The sequence below is a fragment of the Hippopotamus amphibius genome, chromosome 8, assembly GCF_030028045.1.
Source record: "Hippopotamus amphibius kiboko isolate mHipAmp2 chromosome 8, mHipAmp2.hap2, whole genome shotgun sequence".
NCBI lineage: Eukaryota > Metazoa > Chordata > Mammalia > Artiodactyla > Hippopotamidae > Hippopotamus > Hippopotamus amphibius.
In genome coordinates, this window is record NC_080193.1 from 101622602 (window position 1) to 101649411 (window position 26810).

At 35.3% G+C, this 26810-nt stretch overlaps 2 protein-coding genes across 12 annotated transcripts in view; one reads left to right on the plus strand and one right to left on the minus strand.

Moving 5' to 3' along the window:
- The window catches only part of RAPH1 (Ras association (RalGDS/AF-6) and pleckstrin homology domains 1), a 128932-nt gene extending 111044 nt beyond the window's left edge, over positions 1-17888 (plus strand). The window contains exon 16 of the mRNA XM_057745797.1: positions 16591-17888. Within this exon, the coding sequence (XP_057601780.1) occupies positions 16591-16602 (12 nt within the window). The 3' untranslated portion in view covers positions 16603-17888. The remainder of the gene's footprint in view (positions 1-16590) is intronic.
- Positions 1-26810, minus strand: part of ABI2 (abl interactor 2) — a 94277-nt gene that overhangs the window by 9420 nt on the left and 58047 nt on the right. For 5 of the 11 annotated variants that reach the window (XM_057745802.1, XM_057745800.1, XM_057745799.1 and 2 more), the window contains 5 exons: positions 21189-21286; positions 17882-18028; positions 17017-17141; positions 11528-11686; positions 2544-2630 (listed from right to left, as the gene is read on the minus strand). In XM_057745802.1, coding sequence (XP_057601785.1) covers positions 2544-2630; positions 11528-11686; positions 17017-17141; positions 17882-18028; positions 21189-21286 — 616 coding nt within the window. Of the gene's footprint in view, positions 1-2543; positions 2631-11527; positions 11687-15813; positions 15997-17016; positions 17142-17881; positions 18029-21188; positions 21287-26810 lie in introns of all 11 variants that reach the window. The other 6 variants (XM_057745803.1, XM_057745801.1, XM_057745809.1 and 3 more) reach the window with 3 other exon arrangements.

Below are 26810 nucleotides of genomic sequence, written 5' to 3' on the forward strand. Positions count from 1 at the left end.
CTACTTTATGAACCTCAAAACTTTACTCACTGAAAATAATTATTTTAGTCCTAATGGGGGTTTTTAGTAAAGAAAAAAGATAGATACATGATTTTTGCATATACTTTATGACAAATTACATATGGCTAGGGTAAGAATCAATAATATGTCCTATTTGCATTTATCAGGTAAGGTAATTAACTTTAAACAAGTGCACAGAAACAGAGATACAAAGGAACTCTGTCTTTCAAAACAATCACCTTGAGAAAATATACCACAAAATTACTCACAGATGCTGCCACTGCCCCTTTTTTCTTATAACTGCCTGAGTCAGTTTAATAAGAATCACATAAGCTACTTTTTTTTACTTAAAATGTTCCAATTACTCAGCACTTTATTTCATTTAATCTTTAACGTTTCATTTAATCTTTACCTTGGGAGGTGGTATTTTTAATCCTCATTTTATGGATGTGGAAACTGGCTTTCCAAGATTAAGCAGTCCTACAGTAAGCGGAAGAGCAGGAATCTGAACTCCAATGCCTCTTATCTTAAAAGCTACACTATGATGGGACGAGATCAATTCAATAACTTTAAAGTCACGTTTCATTATTCATTCGAAGACATCAACTGAAAGCCTACTCTGGCCAGCTACTAAGCTCAGCACTGGGAATACAGCAGTAAGCGAAAGTCATGGAGACATGGACAACCAAACTTTCACTTAGAATTAAAAAGTTAAGTGCAGTAAGTCATCGTGGAAAACACAGCAGCAGACCAAATCTCTCATGTGGGTCAGGAAAGGCTTCCTGGAACCGGAAGGATGAGTAAGAGTTAATGGCCTGGGGTGGAGGTAGATATTTCATGCCAGATGTAAAGGAAAATAACAAATATAAAAGTAAGAAAGCAGGAATCCTTCAAAGAGCTAACCAAAGTTCAGTAGAGAGAGACATGAGGAAGCTGAAGAGTACTATGCAGAAGGGGGCTTGTAATAGTTTGAACTCTATCCAAAGAGCAACGGGGAGCCAGAGAAGGGTTTAAGAAGAATAACAGGATCATAGCTGTACTACTTAGCCCGGTATAATCGGTTCCAAGTCATTCCAGACTTACTCCAAACATCAAACTTTACAGAGTAAATATCTGCTACCACAGAGTATCTTCAAAATAATGTACTTGAAAGCTAAAAAGATAATTCCAAAAGACAGGTATATATCTTTCCAAGGTGAATGTTTTGAAGAGGACAACATTCATTTGAATGTATAAGTCCTGCTACGTCTGTAAAATCAGCCACGGCTCAGCCTCACCTCACATGCAAGGTTTCTTATTTTTATACATTATTTTTACACACTTTGTAGGTGAGGAAGTGTACATGACTATGGCCAGAAATGATAAAAGATCATCCTAAAAGGTAATCACACTGTGGTAAATACTGGAGGTGCTCACGGGGTACCTTCCAATAAAGAGAAGTAAAATAGACTATTTTCAGAAATTAGCAAATAGAGATGCAAAGGCACCTGAAAGAGACACTGAGCCCTCGGGCCAATAAGACTGGATTATAACCAGTTAAAATACAAGAAATAAATATGTTGATAAAAAGGGGGCATACAGTTAGCTATGGAAGCACAAAAAATAGGAGGGACTAAAAGTGTCTTCTACGTGTCAGATGCTTTTCTAAGTGCTGGGGAAACAGTCAGTAAGAAAACAAGCAAAAATCCCTGCTCTCATTGAGCTTACATTCTAGTATTGGCAATACCCATTTCCAACGGAGCAGGAGTCCTAAGCAACAGAATGCAAACACTTCTATCCCACTGGTATGGCCATCCTTGCTATGAGATGCACACATTCGGCTACATCAGCCTGATGACATTATCTCTAGTTTGGATTCCACACCCATCGTGCAACCTTATGATCGTGACATGGCTCCTATGTAGACTGCTCACAAGAAGAGAACTCCTCTGTCATACACGCTATGTTCACTGGTTTAGCAATTCCTCACTAAACACGGAGCTTCCTTAATGCTTCCCGAGGAGAAAACGGAACGTGTCAATAAAACTAGTTATCTGATCCTGCATGGTTCAACACCAGACCACAGGCCAACTTAAATTCATTGCCAATCCATGAGGCCTCTTGGGAGACAGACTGACAATTTGGTCCTCTGGGACCCACCATGGCATGGCCATTTTTACACCTGGAATCTAAGGACTAGAGGAAGATTCTCAGGCTGGCCACAAAACCCTAAAACTCCAGTGACAGCCTACTAATTATCTGAGCAACCCAGAGAAAAAGGTGGGGTATTTGGTGATAAAAGAGCATCTCCTCAATTAGATGTGATCTTTTTTACAGGTGCCTTATTTTATATTTATTTGTCTTATCTTCACTACCAGATTTTAAGCTGTTTGAAAGTAGAGAATTTCATCTTAATTATTTTATCACCCACACTAGCTGCTCATACAGTGACTGTTCATAATATTTAAATACCTGAAGTACTGAATGACTATGCAGCCAATCATATATAAATGACATTTTATGCCTATAATCTGATCTACAGCATAAAGAAGACATAAACTTACTATTTTCTTGGACTCTGGCCACAAATCCCATTAAAGGTAACTGAGGAGTTACCTGTAGGATGGAGGGAGGAGGAGGAGCAAGAGATACTGCAAAAACAAAAAAGGTGTGGAGGATAAGGGCTAAGGGCAAGTTACATTAAAAGGAAAGGATAACACAATAAAACAAACATATAAGGAGGGAAACCGCTATGCATAAACATTTTATAAGCTATCTGAAAGACCCTCTTTTGAGGGATAACTCATTAACACACAAAACAAAGTTTAGTAAAGCTTTAAAAACTTACAACAAGAAGCATTTATTACATACAGATCTATTCTAACATACAGTGGCAAATTATCTTTTCATATCAGCAGCATGTCTTCTCAAAAAAAGAATTTCTTCAGATTACCATGTAATAACTTGGTTTTCTGAATTTTACCTTGAAGGTTATAAGTTTAAATGTTCATCAATACAAGGGAAAAAAACATTACATGCCAACATCCTAATTTTATACTTTTCATTCCTTCACTGAACAGGCAAAACGAATTGGTTTTCAGCCATTCATTACACAAATATTTACTGACTTCCCATTAAGGGGCAAGCACTCTGCTAAGAGACCAATATCGAAACCGTTCTCTGCAAGTCAGGTCTGTGTCTTTACAGTTCCTCACAATCCCAATTCACACCACCTATTCCAGGTACATTTTCTCCCTGACCCTACAGAAAAATGCGGACCTCATTCCAATCATTCCTCTCCCCCCAAAGCTGTCTTTCCCTCTTAAACACCTCGTACAGTGCCTAGCACTGGTGAGCCTTCAAAACACGTTTAATGTAGGTAAATACACAAATGAGCCAGGTACATGCCAGACAACTTCCCGAGATGAACTCTGCAGAATGAGTATATATATGCTGTGCATCTTCTTATAAAGAGAGAACACCTTTATTAGCTTCAAATCACAGTTAAGACTAATGAAACGAAAAAGATGAATAGGAGTTACTGCCCTCAAAAGGATCACATTCTAGTTGGGAATGGAAGGCAAAATAATAAGCCTAACTCAACAATATTTGTAGCAATTCCCTGCAGGTGGTGGGGGTGATGGTGATGGTATGGATGTTACGGTGATGAGGGAAGGCATCAGGGTCTGAGTAGGGGGAGTTGGGGCCACAGAGAAGTAACCTCTGAGCAGGCACTTGAAGAAAAGGAGGTCCACAAGCACACAGAAGTTGAGAAAGACAAGCTGAGAACCAAGTGAGGGGCAAAGGCTTTGAGGTATAAAATAGCATGACCAGTTCACAGAACCAGAAATATTTCATACGGCTGGCATAAGATGCCCCAGAGAGAAAGTACAAAACCTGGAAAGGTGAGCCGGTGGATATGCAATAGGAAAGAATCTTACATGTTAGGTGAAAGAGTGCTTAGTGGAAACACCTTAGGCTTTAAAGTCACCTAGCATCAAATACCTGATTTGCTATTTCCTTGCTATTGGAACAGCAAGTTATTTTTTGAGCCTAACTCATAAATGTGAAATGAAAGAGGTAACACAACCTACTTTACCGAGTGACTGAAAAGATTAAAAAAAAAAAAACAACGTATGCAGAAAGTGTAACCCAGGGCTTGACACTCAAAAATCAAGGCAATAGAAGCAGAAAGAAAAGGAGAGAACTTAGTTACAGTGTGGACAAAAAGAGTATTTGGTAACCAAGGATTTAGGTAGCATATGAAGGAGAGAAACTACTCAAGATATTCTTAGATTTTTATCCTTCCTAATTATGAAGGTAGTGGTGCCATTAACCACATTAACCTTGGTGGATAGTACAGGGAATGAAACGGGCTGGTAAGCAGAAAAGTCAGGAAGAAATAATGATACAATAAATGAGATCATTAAAGTAACTTAAAGCATAAATATGGGAGGCAACTGCAAAGTCTGGGTCGAATCTGTGGGAAAAATCAAGAGGTACAGAGGTGGCAGTGATCAGTAGAGATAACAGCTGTGCCATGGGTAAGTGCAGGAACATGTACATATAATGTGCAGACAAGAGTTAAGCAGATAATCCTCAAGAATATCTCAGATTTAAGGGACAGAGTCACATAACCCTAGAAATTGGTACCGTTCTTTAAAAGATACCTTTTGGTTACGTTTTTCCCTGAAGTCATGATTCTTGGTAGTAAAGCCTTAAGTTGTTTGTCTGTCTCCTACTCTCAGAGGCTTGGAACAATTGCTTACATGCTCACAATACCCTGTATTTCCAAACCTGGGTTAAGAAGACACAATGAACAGAGAAGGTAGCAGAGACAAAGCAGATAAAACTGAGAAACAGCAGCAGTCAGCAGCTGCACTAGAAAAGTGGAGTGGGATGTATGTTCATCTCAAACGAGATGAAATGTTCCTCTTCTGCTAGCACCCATCCCAACCTCCCTGTAACAGAAAAGTAGGAAATTTCCCACTTCAGTCATTGTTTCTTATCCACAAAATACAAACAAACAAACAAAAAAACAACCTTCTAGTACTCAGCTAAAAAAGAATGATTAGGTACTTAGAACAGGCTTTTTGCAGGTAGGTTGAGTTTATTATTTTTTAATGAATATATATATATTTTTCTTTTCTAGTTTTGAGACTGAAAATCTGAAACTATAGTAGTTTTTTTTTTTAAGAAGTCTATCAACAGCAAGCCAGGTAAAAACCAATCCCAGATCTTCCTTAAACAGAATTACTTTATAACAAAACAAGATAGATTTTTTTCAAAGCCAGTCCAAGGCATGTTAAAAAAATTCAGTTCCAAATGGAGTTTACAACAGTTGCCCCAAATTCCACTTTTTTTTGCCCAGGGCAAACATTGTACATGATCGTCCAAATTAATTTAATTATCACAGCATTTTCTTTCTGGTCAGCAAGATTTCATCAGAAAACCTGTGAACCAGAAGATCCTACTTTAGACTAGATTTATCTTCCTTAGAGTTGAATTGAAAATGAACTATTTTAGGAGAATTTAAGCAGGATTTTGATGTGAAGAATTGTTTGCAATATTCAGTTCTAGTCCAAGACATCACATGAACAGGCAAGAGCAAAACTGTTTCCATTCTATTTAGCTAAGATGATTCCTCACATGACAAAACCCTTTCCCTATAATCACCGAAAGGTCTCCAAACTTAGATTCAGTAATATTATGTTCACACTACACAATAATGAAGTAAATGTGAAGAGAAAGGCTCAAGAAAAAACGAGTTTATACGAGAGATCTCAAGTAGAAGAGCTATAAGAACTATAGCTTACGTGCACTCAGCCACATGCAGATATACGATCTGTAAAAAGGTTCTGCAAGCAAACCAAACCTAGAGGATTAGTCTATGCTAATGAAATACACAGACTTCCTAAGCATGACCTTCCTGGTTATTTACAAAATCCTGGAGCATCTTCTTTGAGGTTTAGTGTTTTAAAATGTACAAAATGTTTTGAAGAAAAATTAGGCTATTACATCTTTTTTTTTTTTTTTTTTTTACAGCTTTATACTCTAGGAAAATTAGACAAAATAACCACTCTAAATACTATTTCTAAAACCATTAAAGATATCACCTTTAGAGGCCATACATTTGATAGTCCATTCAAGTCTAGTTGCTAATATTTTACATTCCAGTGAGGGAAATAATGTAAACAATTTCTTTTAAGAGTGAAATACTTTCTAAACATGGATAGTAACTTAGAACAAGAAGTATTTAAAAGTGAACCTAACTAATCATATTCAGTAAGGGGAGCTTTTTTGATGGAAAAGAATAGGGTTACCAAATAATTATCACTTTTGTAGTCTAAGAAGGGTTAAAAGAATTAAATCATTTTTGTTATTCCTTTTCAAATAAAAAAAAATCATATGATATTATGCCAAGAAAAAGTAGCAAATTAATCCACACAGTTTAAAAACACAACTTGTGTTTAATAATTGATGTAAAGGGTCAATTTGGTCTACTTGATCATCTGAGAATATACTTACGCTTTTCAGTTTTTTTCTTGCTTTTTTGTTCTCCCTAGAAAAAACATTCACTAACAAACACTAAAGATAGCCTAAAAGGAGGATTCAAAAATAGCTTCTTGATACTGCTCTTTATTTATACTTTGCTAAAGCCCCACCACATATGTACGCCTCTAGAGGTTTATGGTAATGCTGTAAGTGAACTATCATTTAAAGGATACGTTTTATGGCTCTTCTGTTACAACATCACCAACCCAACATTGTTTTCTCACTGTTTCTTTTTAGTTGTTTTTAATAAGATTCAGGGAAGCCTGACTTCTTCCCTGTGTAAAACACCACACTCATTCATAAATTCCTCTTTCTCATATAACTATATACAATCACACTGTATGGAACCAGCATTCCACTTTATGAATTAGATGTTTTTAGTCTTTGTTTTAAGAAAATACGAGTGGTAAAATGAAAGATATCTTTTACCAAAGGCCTTAGTGCTTAAACACCACAGCACTGATTCCTTACTGTTAAGGACTGAATGTTTGTATCCCCCCAAAATTCATATGAAATCCTAACCTCTAATGTGATGGTATTAGGTGGGGCCTTTGGGAGGTGATTAGGTCACGAGGGTAGAGCCATCATGAATGGAATTAGTGCCCTGATAAAAGAACCTGAGACCTAATTAAATTTAAAAGCTTTTGCATAGCAAAGGAAACCATAAACAAAACAAAAAGACAAACTACTAAGTGGGAGAAAATATTTGCAAATGATATGACCAATAAGGGATTAATATCCAACATATATAAATAGCTCATACAACCCAACATCAAAAAAGCAAACAACTCGATCAAAAAACAGAAGAACTGAAAAGACATTTTTCAAAAGAGGAAATGCAGATAGCCAACCAGCATGTGAAAAGATGCTCAACATTGCTAATCATCAGGGAAATGCAAAGCAAAACCACAATAAGATATCACCTCACACTTGTCAGAATGGCTGTCATCAAAAAGAACACAAATAACAAATGTTGGAGAGGATGTGGAGAAAAGGGAACCCACTATACGTGGGAATGTAAATTGGTGCAGCCACTGTGGAAAACAGTATGGAGGTTTCTCAAAAACCAGAACCATCATATGACCCAGCAATTCCACTCCTGGGTATATATCTGAAAAAACCCCCAATAATTTGAAAAGATACATGCACCCCAATGTTCATAGCAGCATTATTTACAATTGCCAAGATATGGAAACAACCTGTGTCCATCAACAAATGAATGGATTAAGAAGATGTGGGGTGTGCACGTGCACACACACACACACACACACACAATGGATCACTACTCAGTCATAAAAAAAGAACAAAATTCTGCCATTTGCAGTAACATGGGTGGACTTGGAGGGCATTATGCTAAATGAAATAAGTCAGGCAGAGAAAGACAAATAGTGTATGATATCACTTATATGTGCAATCTAAAAAATACAACAAATTAGTGAATATAACCAAAAAAGCACAGTCACAGGTATAAGGTATAGAGAACAAACTAGTGGTTACCAGTGGACGGGCGCAATGTATGGGTGCAGGGGTGGGAGGTATAAACTATTGGCTAAAAAATAGGCTCGAGGATGTACAATATTATATAAGATGGGAATAGAGCCAATACTTTGTAATAACTATAAAATGGAAAGTAAACTTTAAAAATTATATTTAAATATTTTTTAAGAGGCATTGCCAAAAAAACAAAAACCCTAGAGAGCTCTCTCTCTTTTTCCACCATGTAAGGATACAACAAGACAGTAGTCTACAACCTGAAGAGGGTTCTCACCAGAACTCAACCATATTGGCATGCTGATCTCTGATTTTAAGCCTCCAGGACTGAGAAATGAAGCTCTACTGTTTATAAGCTACCCAGTCTACAGCACTTTGTTATAGCAGCCCAAACGAAGACACTTACCAAACTAGGTTAATGCATGTAAATGTACAGGTACAAATACATATATATATATATGTTCTTCTTTACCACCAGGGTGCTTCATATTTATATTGAAAGTAAAAACTGTCAAAACTTGTGATTAGCCCTATTTGTTTCAATGACATTCCTTGCTGATGACAAGATGAATGATAAACTAGTATTCCTATTGCTTTAGCTAGATTATATTAAGAAACAGTGAGAACGAAATAGGATTCAGTTATGTCCTGATTAAAGTGTTCCTTCCATTAACTTGTTTCTGAAATAATCTCATTAGAAAACAATTATTGTGCTCCCAGGACTTAGCACTACAGACTGGGTGTTCCATATTTTCATTCCTATGTTACAACACCATTTCAAACTCAAACCAAATATATCAATAGTAACAGTGCTATCAGACTTATATCTCACAGAAAACCACTCTGATTTTACATTCACATGAATCCCAGCCTGTTAGCTTACTTCCTCAGAAGCACAAATCCATGTCAAGCCTCTAGCCGCAAAAAATATGCTCATAAAACACAAACCTGGGATCATTTTGTTAAATCAAGTAATTAGATACTTGAGAAAGCACAACAAATTTTCTCATTTTAAATATGAAAAAACAATACCATTTTAAGACCAGTGGGAATAATACAAGAGACTTACATAATAATCTAAAGCAAATAAAATGAAAGTGCATCTAACAGCCTTAAAATACTGGCTTATAAAGCATTAAGTCTTGCAAAAAGAACTTTTCAAAGAACATAATTTAGTTTAAATTATTTTTTAGTTTAGAAAAAAAGCACTCTGATTATTCAGCTAACAAAGTTGTAGCCACCCTCTTAAAATAGTCACCAAATCCCTGGAGAAGAAAGGCAGAACTTAATTGAGAGAAGTACATAAAAACTAACTAAATTGCCTCACACATTATGCTGAAGGCTCAAAAATCTCAATTCACGTGATACTTCCCATGAGTGTTAAAAATACTTTCATTAACATCATTCCTTAGAGTAGGTTATTTTTCTACTTTAACATATACTTTCAAGTATGTTAAAATCAGATTTACAAATAAGTATTAAAACATGTACTTAAAACATTTAAATAGCTTTCAAATAAATTCCACCAACAGGTGGAATTTTTAATCAGGGATCTCATAAGACCAGTATTTTGGTAGGTACATGTACACAGCATGAAATATCCTTGTATATACTTTCTGAATATCATGTACACTTGGTCCCAAGCTGTAACAGTGAGGCATCTCTCAGCTCCATTATGGAATCAGCCCATTTCGAACTCACACCATTCTTTCAAAACCCTATGTAAGGGTAAGGAAGGGCATAAGGGCCATGATAAATAATTGTCTAGACTTCCAAGAGGGTCAGGGAGAGAACGTACCTTCAGCAGAACTATGAAACAGGCCATATCTAACAAATTAAAATTTAAAAACATTCATTTAGGTACAAAATAGCACCTGTACAAATATGCACTTGGAACATGATTTAAATGTAGAACATAAGAAAAGACAGGCATATCTGTCAAAATGGAGCTCAAAATGAGTTAAAAAGAATGGCACACCCAAAATCATTAAGTGTGATCAAAGACAGCAGTAAGAGATAAATACATGTATAACTGAATCACTTTGCTGTACACCTGAAACCAACACAACGTAAATCAAGTATACTTCAATAAAACATTAAAAAAAAATAAGAATAACCCAAAGAATTTTAAGGTTATAGATTGTTATTTGGTCAGATAGTTAACTGTTAGGAAAATAACAACTACTCCTATTTAACACTCGTAATGTGATCACTGGGTAAAAAAAATGCACATACATATTTCTCAAAATAAATAATCTAATGTAAATTTTAAAAAGAGAAGTGTATTTCAACTAAGGCAGATGGTAATCACACTACAGTGTGCACTGGTTAAACTATAATTTATAGTCATTTATGGCATTTACTTTACAAGAGGGACCCAAAACAATGAGGGGATCCAAATAAAGTAATAAGGGATTGGTTCCACATTCAACAAGTAGTTACTGAGCACTATTCCCTGGATATAACGGAAAAAAAACTGACAAGTCTCTGGTTCTCGTGCACTTTACCTTACAATGTGGGCATTCTCCACCCCACTCTCTACCCTTGGGAGGGTAAGAGAAAGATTTTTTTTAATAGGATAGTACAATAGAAATAACATGGAACTTAGAGTCACATGACCTAAACTGAAATCCTAACTTGACTATCACCTCAGTCTGTTTCCTCACCTGTAAAATACAGATGAAAATGATCACATGATTATAAGAATCAAATGAGATAAAAAATATAAAAGCATTCTTTAAGCTCTGTTTATGTAAAAGGAGGATCAAATTTCTTCTGCAAGACTTCAAAGGATGTAACAAGGTTTCACCAAAAGGTGGACAGATTTCAGCTCCATACAATTCAGGGCTTATCCAAGATGGAATGGACTGTCCCCTAATATTAGAGGTGTGATCACACATGAACTTACTGGCTTCTTGGCAAAAATCCAGAAAAACACAGTAAGTTAACAAAGCATGTCCACAGTAGTCAAAGAATATAATATTTGCTCTTACCCTCTCTGGGGAAGAAGCAAAACAAATGATTATGTTTAGTATTAACTACATGCCAGATTAATTCTTCTGTATGCATGAGGCAACTGAAAGATGATTGTTAAATCTGGATCAATCTGTCCAAGTCCCAGTTTTTCTATCATAGGTTTGGTAAAAGAATTGAAAAAATACTGCAACTGCCAACCATAAAGCAGATTCAAAAATGTCATTTCCCTTATTTGCCACTTATCAACTCTGTCCATGTATTTTAAAAAACAAATGATCACTAGCACATTCAAAAAGATTCCATTCAGAAAAATTAAGTTCTACAAATTTATATGGAAACCACATTGATTTTGAAAAAAAGAACTGGAAGATACAGTATTAGCAACCTTGTATTCATTGCTCCATTCACTCAACAAATAGTACTAACCACCTACCATGTACTAATCATTTGCAATTAAAGGTTTTTTTCTCTGTAAATGAAGACTTTTAATTAGATATATTCCACAGACTGCAAAAGGAAATCTAACCTGGGTTCTGGCTATAAAAAGGTCCTCCGTTCATCTGACTCTGAAGGCTTGTTTGTGAAGTTATGGAAGGAGGGCGTCTATAGGGCAACGAGCCCCCTATTGTTGGGGGAGCATGGCGAGTGGCAGGTCTATTCATGCTGTAGAACTGAACAGGATGGCCTGGAAAAGGGACACAACACAAATTTGTCACTAAAAGAAAATTATTTTCCGACAATGAAATACTTTAGGTACAATGCCTGAATCTTAATAAGATTATTAAAAATAACAATATTTAGCCAATTTAATGGCCATCTGACAAATATTAATGCAAAGTGACAATTACTGCTCATGTGACAGTATATCAAAGTGCAAAAGCAGGAAAGTAGGTAAATGTAATTATGATTAGGTTTGGAAAAACTATCTCAATAGATTACTAATTAATATTATGATTTTATTAAATTAGTAACTTGATAGTGTTTCAAAATCATCACAATTAAAATTTATAGCTCACTTCCTCCCCAAAACACCAGCAGTTAAACACTGAAAACTAAACTCAACAAGATAAGAACAACATTTAGGAAAGCAAAAGAAAAAAAGTTTGACACAGTCTTCTTCCAAAATAATAATAACAGTAGTAAATTTAAGGTAGCAAACCAATTTGTTTAAAGGAAATCATAAAATATTTCAGCAAAAAGTCAGGTGACATAATTCCAAACCACATTTTTCAGTCAAAAGTATCCTTCTCTAAAGTTAGATTATTTCATCTTAAAATTAGAGTTTAAGAAATTTACAACTATGAAAAAAAGCTGATACAAAAAGTGTATCAAAATATATCTAATTTTTAGTATCATCCTGAACTTGTTCATATTTATCAGCAATTTCACTACATGTTGCTCTCTGAGAGTACTTCAACAACTAATGCCAACAGAAGACACTCTTTTCTAATCCATCCAATTGCCTAATGCAATCCAGTTCCTAAATTTTATCTTGACTCCACTACTACTTAAAATCATTAGCTAAGGGCCTACTATACAGACAGACCAAGTACTAGACCACCCATGAGAGATCAGGCAAGAAAAGAGAAGAAGGGAAATGAGGGGAGGAGGAGGAAGAGTGAGGGGAGAAGAGCAGGAGGGAAGAGAAAGGTGAGGGGAAGAACAGGAGAGGGGAAAGGAAAGGAAAGGAGAAAGGACAAGGGAGGAGGGGAGGGGAAGAGGCAAAAAGAAAAAAACACAATTTTTCTTCTTTTCCCTGATTGTAAAATGGTTTTACAAGACTAAAACTGATCTTCAGGAACTGTTACATTTATCAAACTTGGATTCATATCGATACTCATATAAAGAATATTATAAAAGCACTCAAGGGCTGCTACAGGATTTACTCTTTGTACATATGACAGTATCAAAATCTAAAACTCAATTCTGTTGTATAAAAATCTTGAGTAGTCAAGCTTAAACACAATCCACTGTCAAGTTTATATAGCCGTGATAAAAATGTAAAAGCACGTAAACTAATAAACTATTTTTAGAAGGTATATTTTGTCATTTGAATCACCAGATACACATTAATGGCATTTTAGGAATTAATCTATAACATGCTAGTACAAACCTAGAATCACTGAGTTAAAAACTCTGATAATTAACACCATTATGAATTTTATATATTCAGATCCAGTCTAAAATCTCCCATGTTATAAGTCCTCAGTGATTCAAAGACACTACGTAATAAAGACTTTATTCAAACCCATTAGCAAGGCATTTATTTCACTTTTGAGTTGAAAAACAAAACCACAGTTTAATTACCACAGACCTAACTATGAAAACCTAAAACTAAAAACTTCTAGAAGAAAACAAGACAAAACCCTTTTTGACCTTGTGTAAGGTAAAGAGATTGTAACACAATATCAAAAGCACAATCCACAAAAGAAAAAAAAAAAGCAATGAACTGGACTTAAAAATAAAGAGCTTTTCCGCTCTTTAAAAGATACCATTAAGAGACTGAAAAGGTAAGTCACAAAATGGAAGAAATATTTGCAAATCACACAGTTAATAAAAGACATATTCAGAATATCAATGAACTCAATTAAAAAAACAAAAAACCTAATTAAAAAGGTGTGTGGGGGAAAGCAAAAACATCTGAATAGACATTTCACCAAAGAAGATAAACAGATGGCAAATGAGCACATGAAAAGACATTCTACATCATTATGCACTGGGGAAATGTCAATCAAAACAACACGAGAAACTGTTATACCCCTATTAGAATGGCTGAATTAAATGTGTGTGTGTGTATAATGACAATACTATGTGCTAACGTATGCAGAGCAACTGGAAATCTCACACAGTGCTGGTGGGCGTGCAAAATTGTACAGCCATTTTGGAAAACAATTATGCAATTTCTTATAAAGTTAAGCATTCACTTACCATACAACCCAGCAATCCTACTCCCAAGGTATTCACCCAAATGAAATGAAAGCCTGTGTTCACATGGAAGTCTGTATGAGAATGTATTTGGCAGTTTTATTCATAATCACCAAAAACTGGAAATAATGCAAATGTCCCTCAATTGGTAAAGGGACAAACTGTGGTAAATCCATTTAATAGAATACTACTCAGCAATAAAAAAAAGAACAAAATAACAAAACATGTAATAATGGATAAATTTCAAAGGCACTATGCCAAAAAGCCAGACCCAAAAGGTTACATTAGGTATGCTTCTGTTTATGGTAATACTACAAAGGCAAAACTTCAGAGAAAAAAAGAAAACAGATCTACAGATTGCCAGGGGCTGAGAGTAAAACGAGTGAAATGGAAGGATTGACTACAAAGGGGGTATGGAGGAAATCTGGGGAGGATAGCACTGTTCTATACCTTGACTGTATCACTGTATACATTTGTCAAAAGTCACAGAAGTCCACACTAGAAAGGGTGAATTTTACTGTACATAAATTATACCTTAATAAAAAGAAAAGAAAAAAGAACTTGGTGATTCAAAGACGCTATATAAAAAAGACCGTATTGATATGTTGTTAATAAGGCTTTTACTTTGCTTTTTGTTAAAAAAAACTGTAATTATTCACTCATACAACAAATGTTTATTCAGTGCAGACTAGGAATCAGCACCTATTATTAAATTATAATTTAATAACTAAAATGTTGACTCTAGATGAGCGTGATTTGTCCTTTCTGGGCCTACTACCAATCTCAAGATGTATTCCTTACTCTACTGATTCAGGAGCATTAACAGGACTTCTATATTTAACTAGCTAGAGTGGCCTAACAGAGCTGTATGTAGATCAAAGGACAGCTCATGTTTACATACACCCACTGCAGAAAGCTTTTCTTAAAAAGTGCTGCTACAGAAGCTATGCCATAAACATCATCCAAAATGAATGGAACAAAATGTATTTTTAAAATGTCTTTTAAAATATTTAAACATCTAGATATAGCAGGGGCACTACACATATATTCTATAAAGTACTTTACTAACCAGCTAGGGTGATGTGTGTCCAAACACATACATTTTTATAGTAGATAAGAACTTGTTTACTAACCAGCATCACTATTAACTTTGAAAATACGTTTTGTAGCAATTGAGCCTTTTTTTTTTCCCCATGAAAACAAACTTTAGGTTGCAATTTTAAAACACTAAAACATCATTCAATCTTAAATTACAAATAAACTTGAAATTCTTAAAAAGCCCACTGTCTATGTGTTTCCAATGCTGCTATAAAAAGCAACAAATTCTGTTATAACAGACTTATACTTTCGAACTGTTATGTCAAATATTTCCTCTAAAATACACCTTAAAATTACTGTCAGAGACTTTTCTTTTTATTAATGACTTAACTTGTAACAAAGAATACTTCTAATGACAATGTCTCAAAACTGTACAGAATGGACATCCCTGGAGGTCCAGTGGTTAAGACTCTGTGCTCCCAATTCAGGGGGCACGGCTTCAATCCTTGGTCAGGGAACTAAGATCACACATGCCACATGGCGAAGCCAAAAAAAAACTGTATAGAAGACAGCGCCATACTAAACCTGCAAATCTCTAGTTAATAAAATTCCAGCAATAAAAAATGTGTATTTGTGCTATTCTAGTAGAAAAATAAGAAACTTTACCCTGATTTCCTCAGGAAATTCTATTCTTCAGTCACATGCCATTCTCTAGTTAGTGCATTATTCTTCAGATTTTTTTTTTTTAAATACAAGCCACAAACAAACAAAAATCATAAAGCCAGAGTTCCAAGTAAGAGAAGAGCCGGATGATTGGATCTGCCTGCCAAGGAATAAGCCAATACTCACCTGTAGGGGGAGTGGAAGAAACAACAGGGGGAGCTGGAGAAGTGAAGCCATCAGCAAGGGCCTGGGCACCCCCAGCAGCAGCGTCTGGGGCAATGGAGGAAGGGGCAGTAGCAGGAACAAGAGGGGCAGGGGCAGATGCAGAAGTAGCAGGAAGGGGAGGAGGACCAGCAGAGCCAGCGGGGGCTGAGGGGAAAGAGGAGTAAGAGGCAGCATTAATGAGACAGTTCCATTAGGCAGGATTAGAAAAGGCATTAGAGAACCTAATGTTAGATACTCAGTGCTTACCAATAACCAAAGAATAGAAGAGTGTTGAGAAAAAAAAAGAATGACGCTTATGTTAGAGGATTATTAGGTCTGTAGCAAATAATTCAAGATTCTAAGGGTAATGTACAGATTTTTCACTTCATGAAAAGCATTCCTTTTTACCCGACAGCCACTACTCCAGATGAAAAGTGCCCCCTTCCTATTGTTTTTAACATAGCAGTCTATAAATGTCGATAGTATATAAAACTAAACACACTAGAAAGTAACAGTATTCCATTTTGAATTGCACAAATCAGAAAATAAACATTATAGACATAAATATCTTAGGTAAAAAAGAATTCAGAAAAATACAAACCTCTTTTTCATGATTTTTTAAAAGGTATTATCTATTTGTTATTATGATATGTAAATTAAATATGTAATATTCTGTTCTTATGTCTTTTTTCTCATGTTTTTAAAACTAAATTTTAACTTTGTGTCCTCATATTAAACAAGTACATTTTTCTGTTTCAGAGACGAGGATAGCATTTCCGTGACTATCAAGTTCCAAGAGTCCACGAGATTGAACTGTCGAAGTTATATCTGCCTAATCATTTGTTACCAACATGATTCTCACACTGAGACCCCACTGTGTCCAAAGGCATGCACTGTCATAACACCAGCGGGGATTAAGCATGTAACTCATTCCAAGGTGAAACTTCAAAGCACCAACTAAGCCACAGCACCAGAGGCATAAAACCAATTAACAGAGAAGTATGTGAACATAAATTCACAAATCATCTGTTAAAAATAACAAATGCATAAAGATTTCTCAACATTTACAGAACATTCAAGGGGAAAAACGATCCTGATTATGAAGAAAACCCAGTATAATTAAATGAAAAACTGAATCCAAATTCAGAAAGGACAGGTGAAGATGAAGCACAAGTCATGTTTTACCTGGAAACACACTGGGAGGAGAAGGAGTAGGAACGGCAATGGGAACTCCCACACTCCCGCTTCCACTGTTCTCCCGACTGCTGCTCCGACTGCTTGGGTGGCTTCCTCCACTACTCCCGCTGCTGCTAAAGAAATAAGAGCCACCAAAAACATAAGTATTTATATACAGTAAGATAGCAATAGCATTTTCTAAAATTTTCTGAAATGAATATAGCTACAAAATGATAATTCAAAAGCCCTCCACTTCAAAGATGAATTTCTTAATAAAGGAAGGAAAAAAGCTGAGTTCAAGAAACTTGTTTTGGCCACCTTTTAATAAACATGTCTTAAAGAAATTGAGAAAAGAAAAAAATTCTCCATAAATATAAGTGATAAATGATGGGGCTCAACACATAAGAATAATATTACTTTCTTTTATTCCAGTTTAATGGCTGTCTGAAGAAATATCTTTTATTATAAAAATAGTTTTCCTAAACAAATTATTTGATTAATTTTGTTTGTAATGATATCATGATATACTATCCCACATTAATGTTTTATTGCATATAGTTTTTCATCTGTAAAGTTCCACCAAAAAACAACTTGAAATTTCCCACATCTAGTCAATAATTTTTTTTCAGGTCAAGTATAGCTATTAAGCTTGCAGAGAAATTTGCACTTTGAGATGTCTGTTCCTTTTCAACTTCCTGGCTGCTCAAAGTTGCATTAGAACATGAGGAGAGAGAGGTAGAATCAGATGAGGTTTGGGGGAGTAGAGTGAGGAAAAGAACTTAGTGCTTGGAAAATGAGAGAGATTTAACTGAAGTTATCTGAACAAATTATGGTACTGTGACCATCACATTTTGCGCTGAGGTAGAGAAAATACCTGTAAGTTCGATTTCTTTGATTCACAGAAGCTGTCCTCACAGGGCTCTGCTGCGAGGGAGCCATATTACGGGTTGGGCTAGGTACGTAATCATTTGGTACCACTGGAGGACGCACTGGCTCCAGTGTGCGATAGGGGGAGTGCCGCCTACAAAAAGAAGAGCGTATGTATCGTGTGATTAGCAAGTTTCGGCACAATAAATTCAGAGTTGCCAGTAGTGAAATACAATTTGTACTCAGAGGTAGTAAAATGTGTTCTAATAAAACCCAGCTACCAATTTCACTCTTCCCTCACATGTTACTTCTCCACCATCAGGGTTTTGATGCATATTGTTATATTTTAGTTTCTGAACTCATTTCCCTATGCTAATGCAATTCTGTTCATTCATTCTGAGAGCATGAAGATTCTCCTACCAGGTAAGCCAGTGTTTCCCAGACTCTTCTTAGATGAGTTCAAATTATTTTAGTGTCATGTCAAATTCTCCCAACTGCATTGGATAAATGCACTAATTATCTTCCTCACCCCTCTCCCTAACCAAAAACACGCAAAGATAGGGTAAATAAATCTAGAATACGGCTCCATAACTCAAACACTGATGATCAACAGCAACCATTAACAACTCATTTCCCTTTCTATATAGTAAGTACACAGAAATAAAACTACAACTACATAGAAAAAACTACAACCACACACAAACACATAATTTAATTTCATCTCCTTCCATTCTCACTTCACATCTTCCTTCCACTTTCACCAGGATTGCTCTTATCTCTTACCCTCCGCAGAGTTCAACATTTTAAAGGGAGAGAAAAAAAAAAAGATAATCTAAGTCTTTCTACCTTATTTGCTTTGAAGGACAAAAGAGACTGGATATTTCCCTCTTTTTCTCAAAATTTCCTTTTAAAAGAAAAGAATGAGAAGAGCAAGAAAGGAATATGATAGGAAATAGGGGATGTACCCTGGAACACTAGTAATTATTAAGTTAGTTCTCATCTTTAAGGTTCCAAATTATTTATGACTGATAAATACTCAACTGACATGAAATTGATATTGTATAGACTGAGATTCTGGTCTTTAACTGGATCTCAAGACGTGAAAATTAAAGAGCTTTCTTTTCCTAAAATGATGTTGCTCACCTGATTTATGTATTTCTCAATAATTCACTTCCCAAAAAGCTCCCAAGGTTCCCTTAAGTACTGTTCTCCAGGGCCACTCAAGTTTTGGCTCATTAATTCTTGATGAGATTACTCTGCAGTGACCCTGTCTACTGTACTACCATCGAAATTTTCTTGCATAAACAAATATACACTTTATTAAAGATAAGTAAAAGGCACTAGGCAAGAAAAGGTCAAAGAAACAGGAATGTGAGGACCTTGGATTTAAAAAACAAAGTTTATGCATCTCTGAAATCACGATGTAAATATAAAACACCTTAAAATAGGAAACTGATTGATTTCTAGACAACTTTTCCCAGGCAACAAAAATGTTCTGTTTCATCCAAGAAAAAAAAAAAACTCTGCTGACTGAAAACCAGACAGTGAAGACAATGATTAAATTAAAACGGGGGGGTGCTTCCCTGGTGGCGCAGTGGTTAAGAATCTGCTTGCCAGTGCAGGGGACACGGGTTTGATCCCTGGTCTGGGAAGATCCCACATGCCACTCAGAGCAACTAAGCCTGTGTGCCACAACTACTGAAGCCCGACTGCCCTAGAGCCTGTGCTCTGCAACAGGAGAAGCCACGGTGGTGAGAAGCCCTCACACCGCAACGAAGAGTAGCCCCCACTTGCCACAACTGGAGAAAAGCCCATGTGCAGCAACTAAGACCCAAACATAGCCAAAAAAAAAAAAAAAAAAAGGTAAAAAACTAGGGGCAGAGGACAAAATAAGGTGGCTGGGCAAAGACTGCAAAAAAGCCAGGCTTGACCATCAAGTGGCTAGCAGTGCTCAGCCACTCTGGTCTCCAAGGATCCTGCAGAACCCCTGCTAATACACAAGGAAAACAAATACTAGTAGATGAATAAATCTTTAAAATTTGGGAGCAACAGCAAATTGTATTTTGCTAGTTGTCTTGCTAACAATCTTGATTCAAAACCTAATAAAATCCATTAGATACTACACATGATAGAAATATAGACATTCCACAGGAAAATAAAACAAATACTTCCTCTTGACCTGATTCACTACTCTTACCCTGCACAATTATAACCTACCACGTCATCTACGTTCTACCCTGAAGTTTAAATTGTATTTCACTACTAGATTCTTTCCTTTCTAATCTAAGCAGAATTTTTTTGTCCACCCCAAATAAAATCATCCTACTTGTGGCTGGAAATCATTTTTATTCTGTTTCCCACTGTCCTAACTATAATTCCTCCTCCAACATTATCATTCTTTGCTTGATTAGGTGGCTGAGTTTTTTTGCTTAGTTTTTTGTTTTGTTTTTTTGTTTTTGTTTTTGTTTTCTTTTTTTGGTGAGGGGGCCAAAAAACAAGATTGCCAATTAAAAACTTTTAAGCATACATCACAAAGCCAGTGGTAGTCAAAGCATTTTGTCTTTGTTTTATACATTTTTAAAAAATCCAATTCATGGTACAGTGACTCTGAAAAGTTGCCAGAGGACAAATATTACCCCCTTTTACAGATGAAAAAACTGAATTGATAAGAGGCTTACTATGCAAGACCTCACAGCCAGAGCAGAGCTGGACCACAATTTTAGTCACCTGACCTCTGGGCACTATTATGCCCACCTGATCACAAATCTTGATCATGAGAAATCAAGTTTTTATATCAAGATGCTACAGAAGAAAAATGTCAAGCTTTTCCATTAACTGACCATTTCTGCCAAAGTCAAATCTGGAGCCCAAGTCTGTAGACTGAATGAAAGCTCAGTATTCTCATAAAACCACAAGATATACAGAATTCTGTAATCTGTACAGTATTTTCTTCAGAAGACTAGTCTGAATAAGAAAAGTCAACTATAATATGAAAGACTAAAAATTTTCTGAAAATAGGAATTAGAATGCAATTTATAATACGTCATGAACTCAGGTTAAGATTTTACCTCAAATTTAAAATTCACTAGAAAAATAATTTCTAAACAAAATATTTTTAAAGTATAAAGATGTTTCCCAAGTATAAAGTATAAAAGATGTTTTCCTTTTGAGAAAGTTACACACAAAAAAGATAATCCTAGGAAGAAAATGTTCTCTTTTCAAATATTTTAAAAGAGTTTAAACACACATAGTGTTTAGTTTTCACATAACACTACATGAAATGGTTTTCAATTATTACTTGGTTACATACTCACCCAAGCGTCCCTTTCCCTGACATAGGGGGGCTGGGAGGTTTCTGAGTTGGAGGTGTTGTACGTGGTAGCCCACCCATCTTCATATTCTGGGTACTCACCTAAAACAATTTCGAGGAAAACTCAATTTAACTTGTATGCAGTGAAACAAAGTGGCACTTTCGGGAAATAACATTATGCTATTTAACAAAGGAGGGGAAGGTTTAAATAGGAAAAAAAATTAGAGGCCATGCATTTCATATGCAATTTCTACTCTACTATCATTCTACAGTTGTACTCAAAGGACTCTTCCTAACATGAGATTTTCAAATGATTATCAACTTGTATGCAAAGACTTTATTTGCCATTAGGCCATCACACCAACAGATCACTGGTTAGACTATTTGATACTACATTCAATTGAAATTAAATAGGATAACTATAAAAACTTTAGTTTTAATAAAGAGTAACTCAATCAGAAACAATAATGCCTTTAAGCAATTCCTTGTTTTTTAGATAGCAAGTTTATCATAAAAAACAAAACACGTTCCCCCCCCCAAATATGCAACTTTAGTTTTGATCCATTGTAAGTAGAAAATATAAATCATATACAGATAAAATTTCATTTTTTAAAAATTGTGGGTCAGCCTTACAATTCAGATTTCTTTAATGTTCCCTTATCAAAGAATCACCTACCTGAGAACTGCCAGAAGTTAAGGCATGTTCCTAAACATCTGAACCAGAAAGGTAGGGCTGAGGTATCCCATTCAACTGCAGCCACTGGCAATGTACTAGTTCCAATGGCAATTAAACCCACTCAGGCCCAAAATGAAGATTAATTTAGGCGTGGGAAAGATGTAATAACATAGTCCTAAGTCAGAGCTAAGCTGTGATTCCTCGCTATTCTATCCCCAATTGAAAATTTAAGTGAGGGAAAGTCGGGCGATCTAGGAACAATGAATGCCACCAAAGGAGTAAGTCAGCACTTACACAGAAAGCCCCAGAAATCTGGATACCTTAAGAAGTTAGAAGTCATGCATAAATATAGATCAAATGCAATCTCAAATTGTGTGAGATTATCAATTGGTTAGAGTTAGTAATGTTCACCATATATGTTCAATACCTGACCCTATTTTAAGCCCCTAATATTCTGGATTGCCAAACACTCAAAAAAGGATCTTAACTTTTCTAGTAAGAATATGTCCAGAGTATTCAAATTATACTTATAAAATGAAACTGCAAGACATTACACTTTTGAAATCAGAATATACTTATAATTGTAATTTTAAAATATAAATTTTAAGAAAACAAGTCATAATTATATACCAAGTATTGAGGCTGTCAAAATTAACTCTGGCTTAAATGGAATATTCAAAAATCCTAAAATACTACCTGTTATCTGAATAGGCAAGAAATAATATCTCAAGTAACAAATTCTTCAAATCAATAGCCCAGTGAACAAGTTGTGTGTGATGTTAAAACAATCTTTAATGACAAATGATACCTTTGAAATACCAATATTTTTAAAGTTAAGCAGTTATCTGTAATCCTTTTGTTATTGCTTTTAAACAACAAATACAAAACAAACTGGTTATCAAGGAAGAATAAAGATTAACTTATCCTTGCTCTCCCCCTCATTAATAAGCAGAGGGTATACTAAATCGTATCTTAAAAGGAAAATGCCAGAAGTCTTTAAAAAATTAATCCACATTTGGGGAAAATTTTAGGAGTAATATGACAAATAACCAATAGCTTTTAAAACTGTATATCTTAATTTATGATACCAGAAGATTTTTAAAAGTAGTAACCAAAGTCCTTTAAGCTCAACCTTAAACAACATAAAACCCAAAGTCACTTCAAGTGATGAAGGAGAACCACTAAACTACATCAATTTGCTAGAAACAGGAAGGAAAAGGAGCAGGGATAGAAAAAGAGTAAAACAGAATTTTATTCTATACATGGAATAGCTAAAATACTTGAAAACAGCTTTGCAGCTTTAATTTGCTTAAGGTTTTGGTATGTAAGGTGTTTTGTTTAAATTGCAGTATCTTCTCTATAAATCTTTTAATCTACACAAATAATAAAAAATTAACTCTAAATTAAAATCTGGTGGACATTTCTATAAAGCTTGATACATTTTATGATCTGTAGAATCATCAAATGGTTCTATTTGTTTGGTTAATGGGGTTTGTGTGAGTAACGTAATTCACTTAAGAAACCAAAGAGTTCCTGTGGAATGTCCAACTAATCTATAATTTTATACTTCACTGATGCTACACTACCTTTGTATTAAGCTAAAAGAGTATTCAAAATTTCTTCAAGGTAGCTTTCCTTGTGAAAAATGTTTATATGCTAAGTAAAACAATGACTATGCTATGCAAAATATAAATACTGCCATCTAATATGAGGAAAAGGGACAAGAACAGGAATAAATGCCAAACAAAACAATTATAATATAGATCTCATCTATGATAAAAGTTAAGAAACTGTATTTCACATCTAAAATATTTGGTAAAAAATTATTTACTGGATAGTCATCACGGTTCTAAAAACTACTTTGAGGGAAGTTATAGGGGAACACAGTGTTTCCTGACAAGGAGCAAAACTCATGACTAAATTGTGAGTGTGTTGAAGGAGAGCTTAATTAGAGAGAGAGAGAGAGAGGGAAGGAGGGAGGACATACCACAAACTCAGGACAAAGAAAACAAAGCAACACTGCACCCACTTCATAACAGCAATTCCACATGAAACTATAAAATATAACACAAGTAGGCAAAACTACCATCTGACACATAAATGTGTAGTTAGTGGCCCTAAATCATGAACAGGAGTGCTCATCATACTTTTCAAAGGTTTATTTGGGAATTGGAATGAAACTTTGGTGGCTGATCCCAATAATAATTCAATTAATGTGGGTATTTTTTGATGCCACAAAGGGAAAAGTCACCACTGAGAGCTAAGTGAAGCAGGAATTAGGCACACGGAGAAACAGCAGGAAAGGTCCTTTTTTTTTCCCTGCCAGAAAGAAACCCTCAAAATAGAAGCAATATTTCATTAAGGTGATGAAGGTTAATGCATGAACCACAGCTCAAATACTTTCCCACTGGCCTGAACTAAGAAATGCAGATAATAGTTGAGAGTAAGAGCAGCTCCTTTATGACCAGAGTGGTCTGCTCTCCCAGACTCTGGAGATCACTGCAACTAGAATCAACTATCAGGCCAATTATTATACCTTAATACTGCTTCTAACGTGCTGCTATCTCTCCTGCTCTATCCTTTGTTGGTACATGCAATACCCTCCTTGAACCCTGATATATAATATCACGTATATCATATATAAGGCTCATTACAAATCTCAGTGCTTTTCAGTACCCTATAAACTACAGTATTTTTTATAAAGCTGGCCAGCCAGCTATCTCTAGTTCACAGAGCACATCACCTCTGCTATGGAGAAATTTCCCACGAATAGATGACTTGCTGCAACTTAACAGTGACAGACACATTCTAAAATGGTATCTGTGATATATCCCTCATTTAAACCACCTACCACCAGACTACTAGGCACAAGGGTAAAAAAATATGAAAAATAAAAGAAGACAAAGGTCTGTAAAACAATTTCTCTGCTTTTAAGGAAGTTACTGTAGAATAAGACTCACATTTAAAACAAAAAGTAACATCTACAAATTACACAGAAATCTCCAAAAAAGAAATATCAATGTAAGAAGAAATAGCTACAGAAGGTTTCCTAGAGAAAAATCTGAGCTGGAGTGTCAACAAGTTTTAACAAGAGCAAGATTTAAATATACTAAGAGAAGAGGAGTAGTATGATAGGTTGTGTCTGGATGTGGTGTAGTGAGGATGGGCAGAAGCTGTGGTCAAGTCCCTCAAGACAGTTTACTATCTGCAGTTCTTTCCAACTTTAACATTTTAAAATTCTATTTTATATCTTAATATATTCAATTATTCCATTAATCAACCTTCTAAAGCAATTAATTTTTTTCTACCAGCCTAAAAAGTGTCATGATTTGCTTATGCTGAATATTTTTTTCACTCTACTTTGTTCTGGTTCATCCCAAATTATTAACTATGTGCCACACGTTTAGAGAAGACAGACATACTCACGAAGAAGGATAAGAAGAAAGGAAAGACAGAGAACTGGCAAATTTTAGCTTCTAGGATGAACTCAGGGTACACTTCTCCCCCTGTCAACCCCACCCCAACAAAGTAGGGACAACTACATAGAGCCATAGTACTCAGGAGTGGAGCTTCTGGGTGCAAAGAGTAAAGACGTTAAGGAATCTTATCCAAGTGTGATGTTCCCTTATTAGATCTTTCTTTCTAGGAACCTCTCATTTCCCCCCTCACTCTGGCCTCTCTCTCACACAGAACAGATCCTGAACCCAGAAAGACCAAGAAGGAATCATAGTAGGGTTTGGAGGAAATGAGCCAGGGAGAGCTCCTTAGGCAAGCTGGTCTAAACTTTATGGGGAAAGAACTGGTCTGTTTTGGGGTTTTTTTTTTTTTTTGTCTTTCCTTCAGTGAATCTTTCTGTGCAGTTCCATCACTTTAGGGGTTAATGTTATCAATAGCCAAAATCTGAATACAGACTTTAGAGGAAAAAAGCCAAGATAGCCACAAAGACCGCTTTTGGTCTATTTTTACCTATTTTATGCGAAGGAATCTCCTCACAATTCCACATGCCTCACTCACCGAGACTAAGGGCTTAGAGCCAACACTTCAATAACATACAAAGTACATCTGCCTGGGCTCCTCTAGTCACATCTCTCTACCATGATCTGTTTAACTTTCTGGGGCTGTGGTTAGTAGCTAGTTAATGATTCAGATTTTAGTCATCTTGGTTTCTTGTTATCACTTCCTACACTGAAGACATGACAAATAACAGGGTACATGGTAAGAATATATATTTCAAAAGGAATTATAGAATTCAGCTAAGAAAAAAGAACAAAAAGGAAATGCATGATCAGTTTGGTAACAATAATTTCAGTATCATTCTGACAGGCTTCTTGATTCTTCTTGAATGTCTTTTCCCATTTTTTCCCTCCAAAATACTAAAATGTTACTGAAATAAGTGACAAAAGGATATATGTCTAATTCTTAACTTGTATTTTGTTTATAATAAGCTATTGATGTTTTGCATATAATACTCAGGTTGAAAACCTCTTAAAGTGAGTTTATACTGAAATATATAATTTATATAACAATTTGAATAAAAAGACTAATTTTGTTTTTTTGCAAAATACATGATACTGCAACTTAAACACCCATAACACCGAATACTTTCCAATTTTCAATTTTTTTAAGAGTGGTTAAGAGTCAAGAGTGTATAATAAAGCACACCATTTATAGAATAAAAAGGCTATTACACAGGGGGAGGATTAAATGAAGCACAGTAGCAGCCCTCTAATCCATAACAAAATTTCTACATTTATAAAAACCCAGCTAATTTTATTTCATAATGATATTTTATGATAGGGTAACTTACATTTCAGTTTCACAAAATATATTAACACTGCAAAAATAACCATTTATTCAACAAATATTTACTAAGTGTCTAATGTGTGTCAGGCACTGTTCTAAGCACACAGGATAGGGCAATGAACAAAACAGTCAAAAATATCTGCCCTC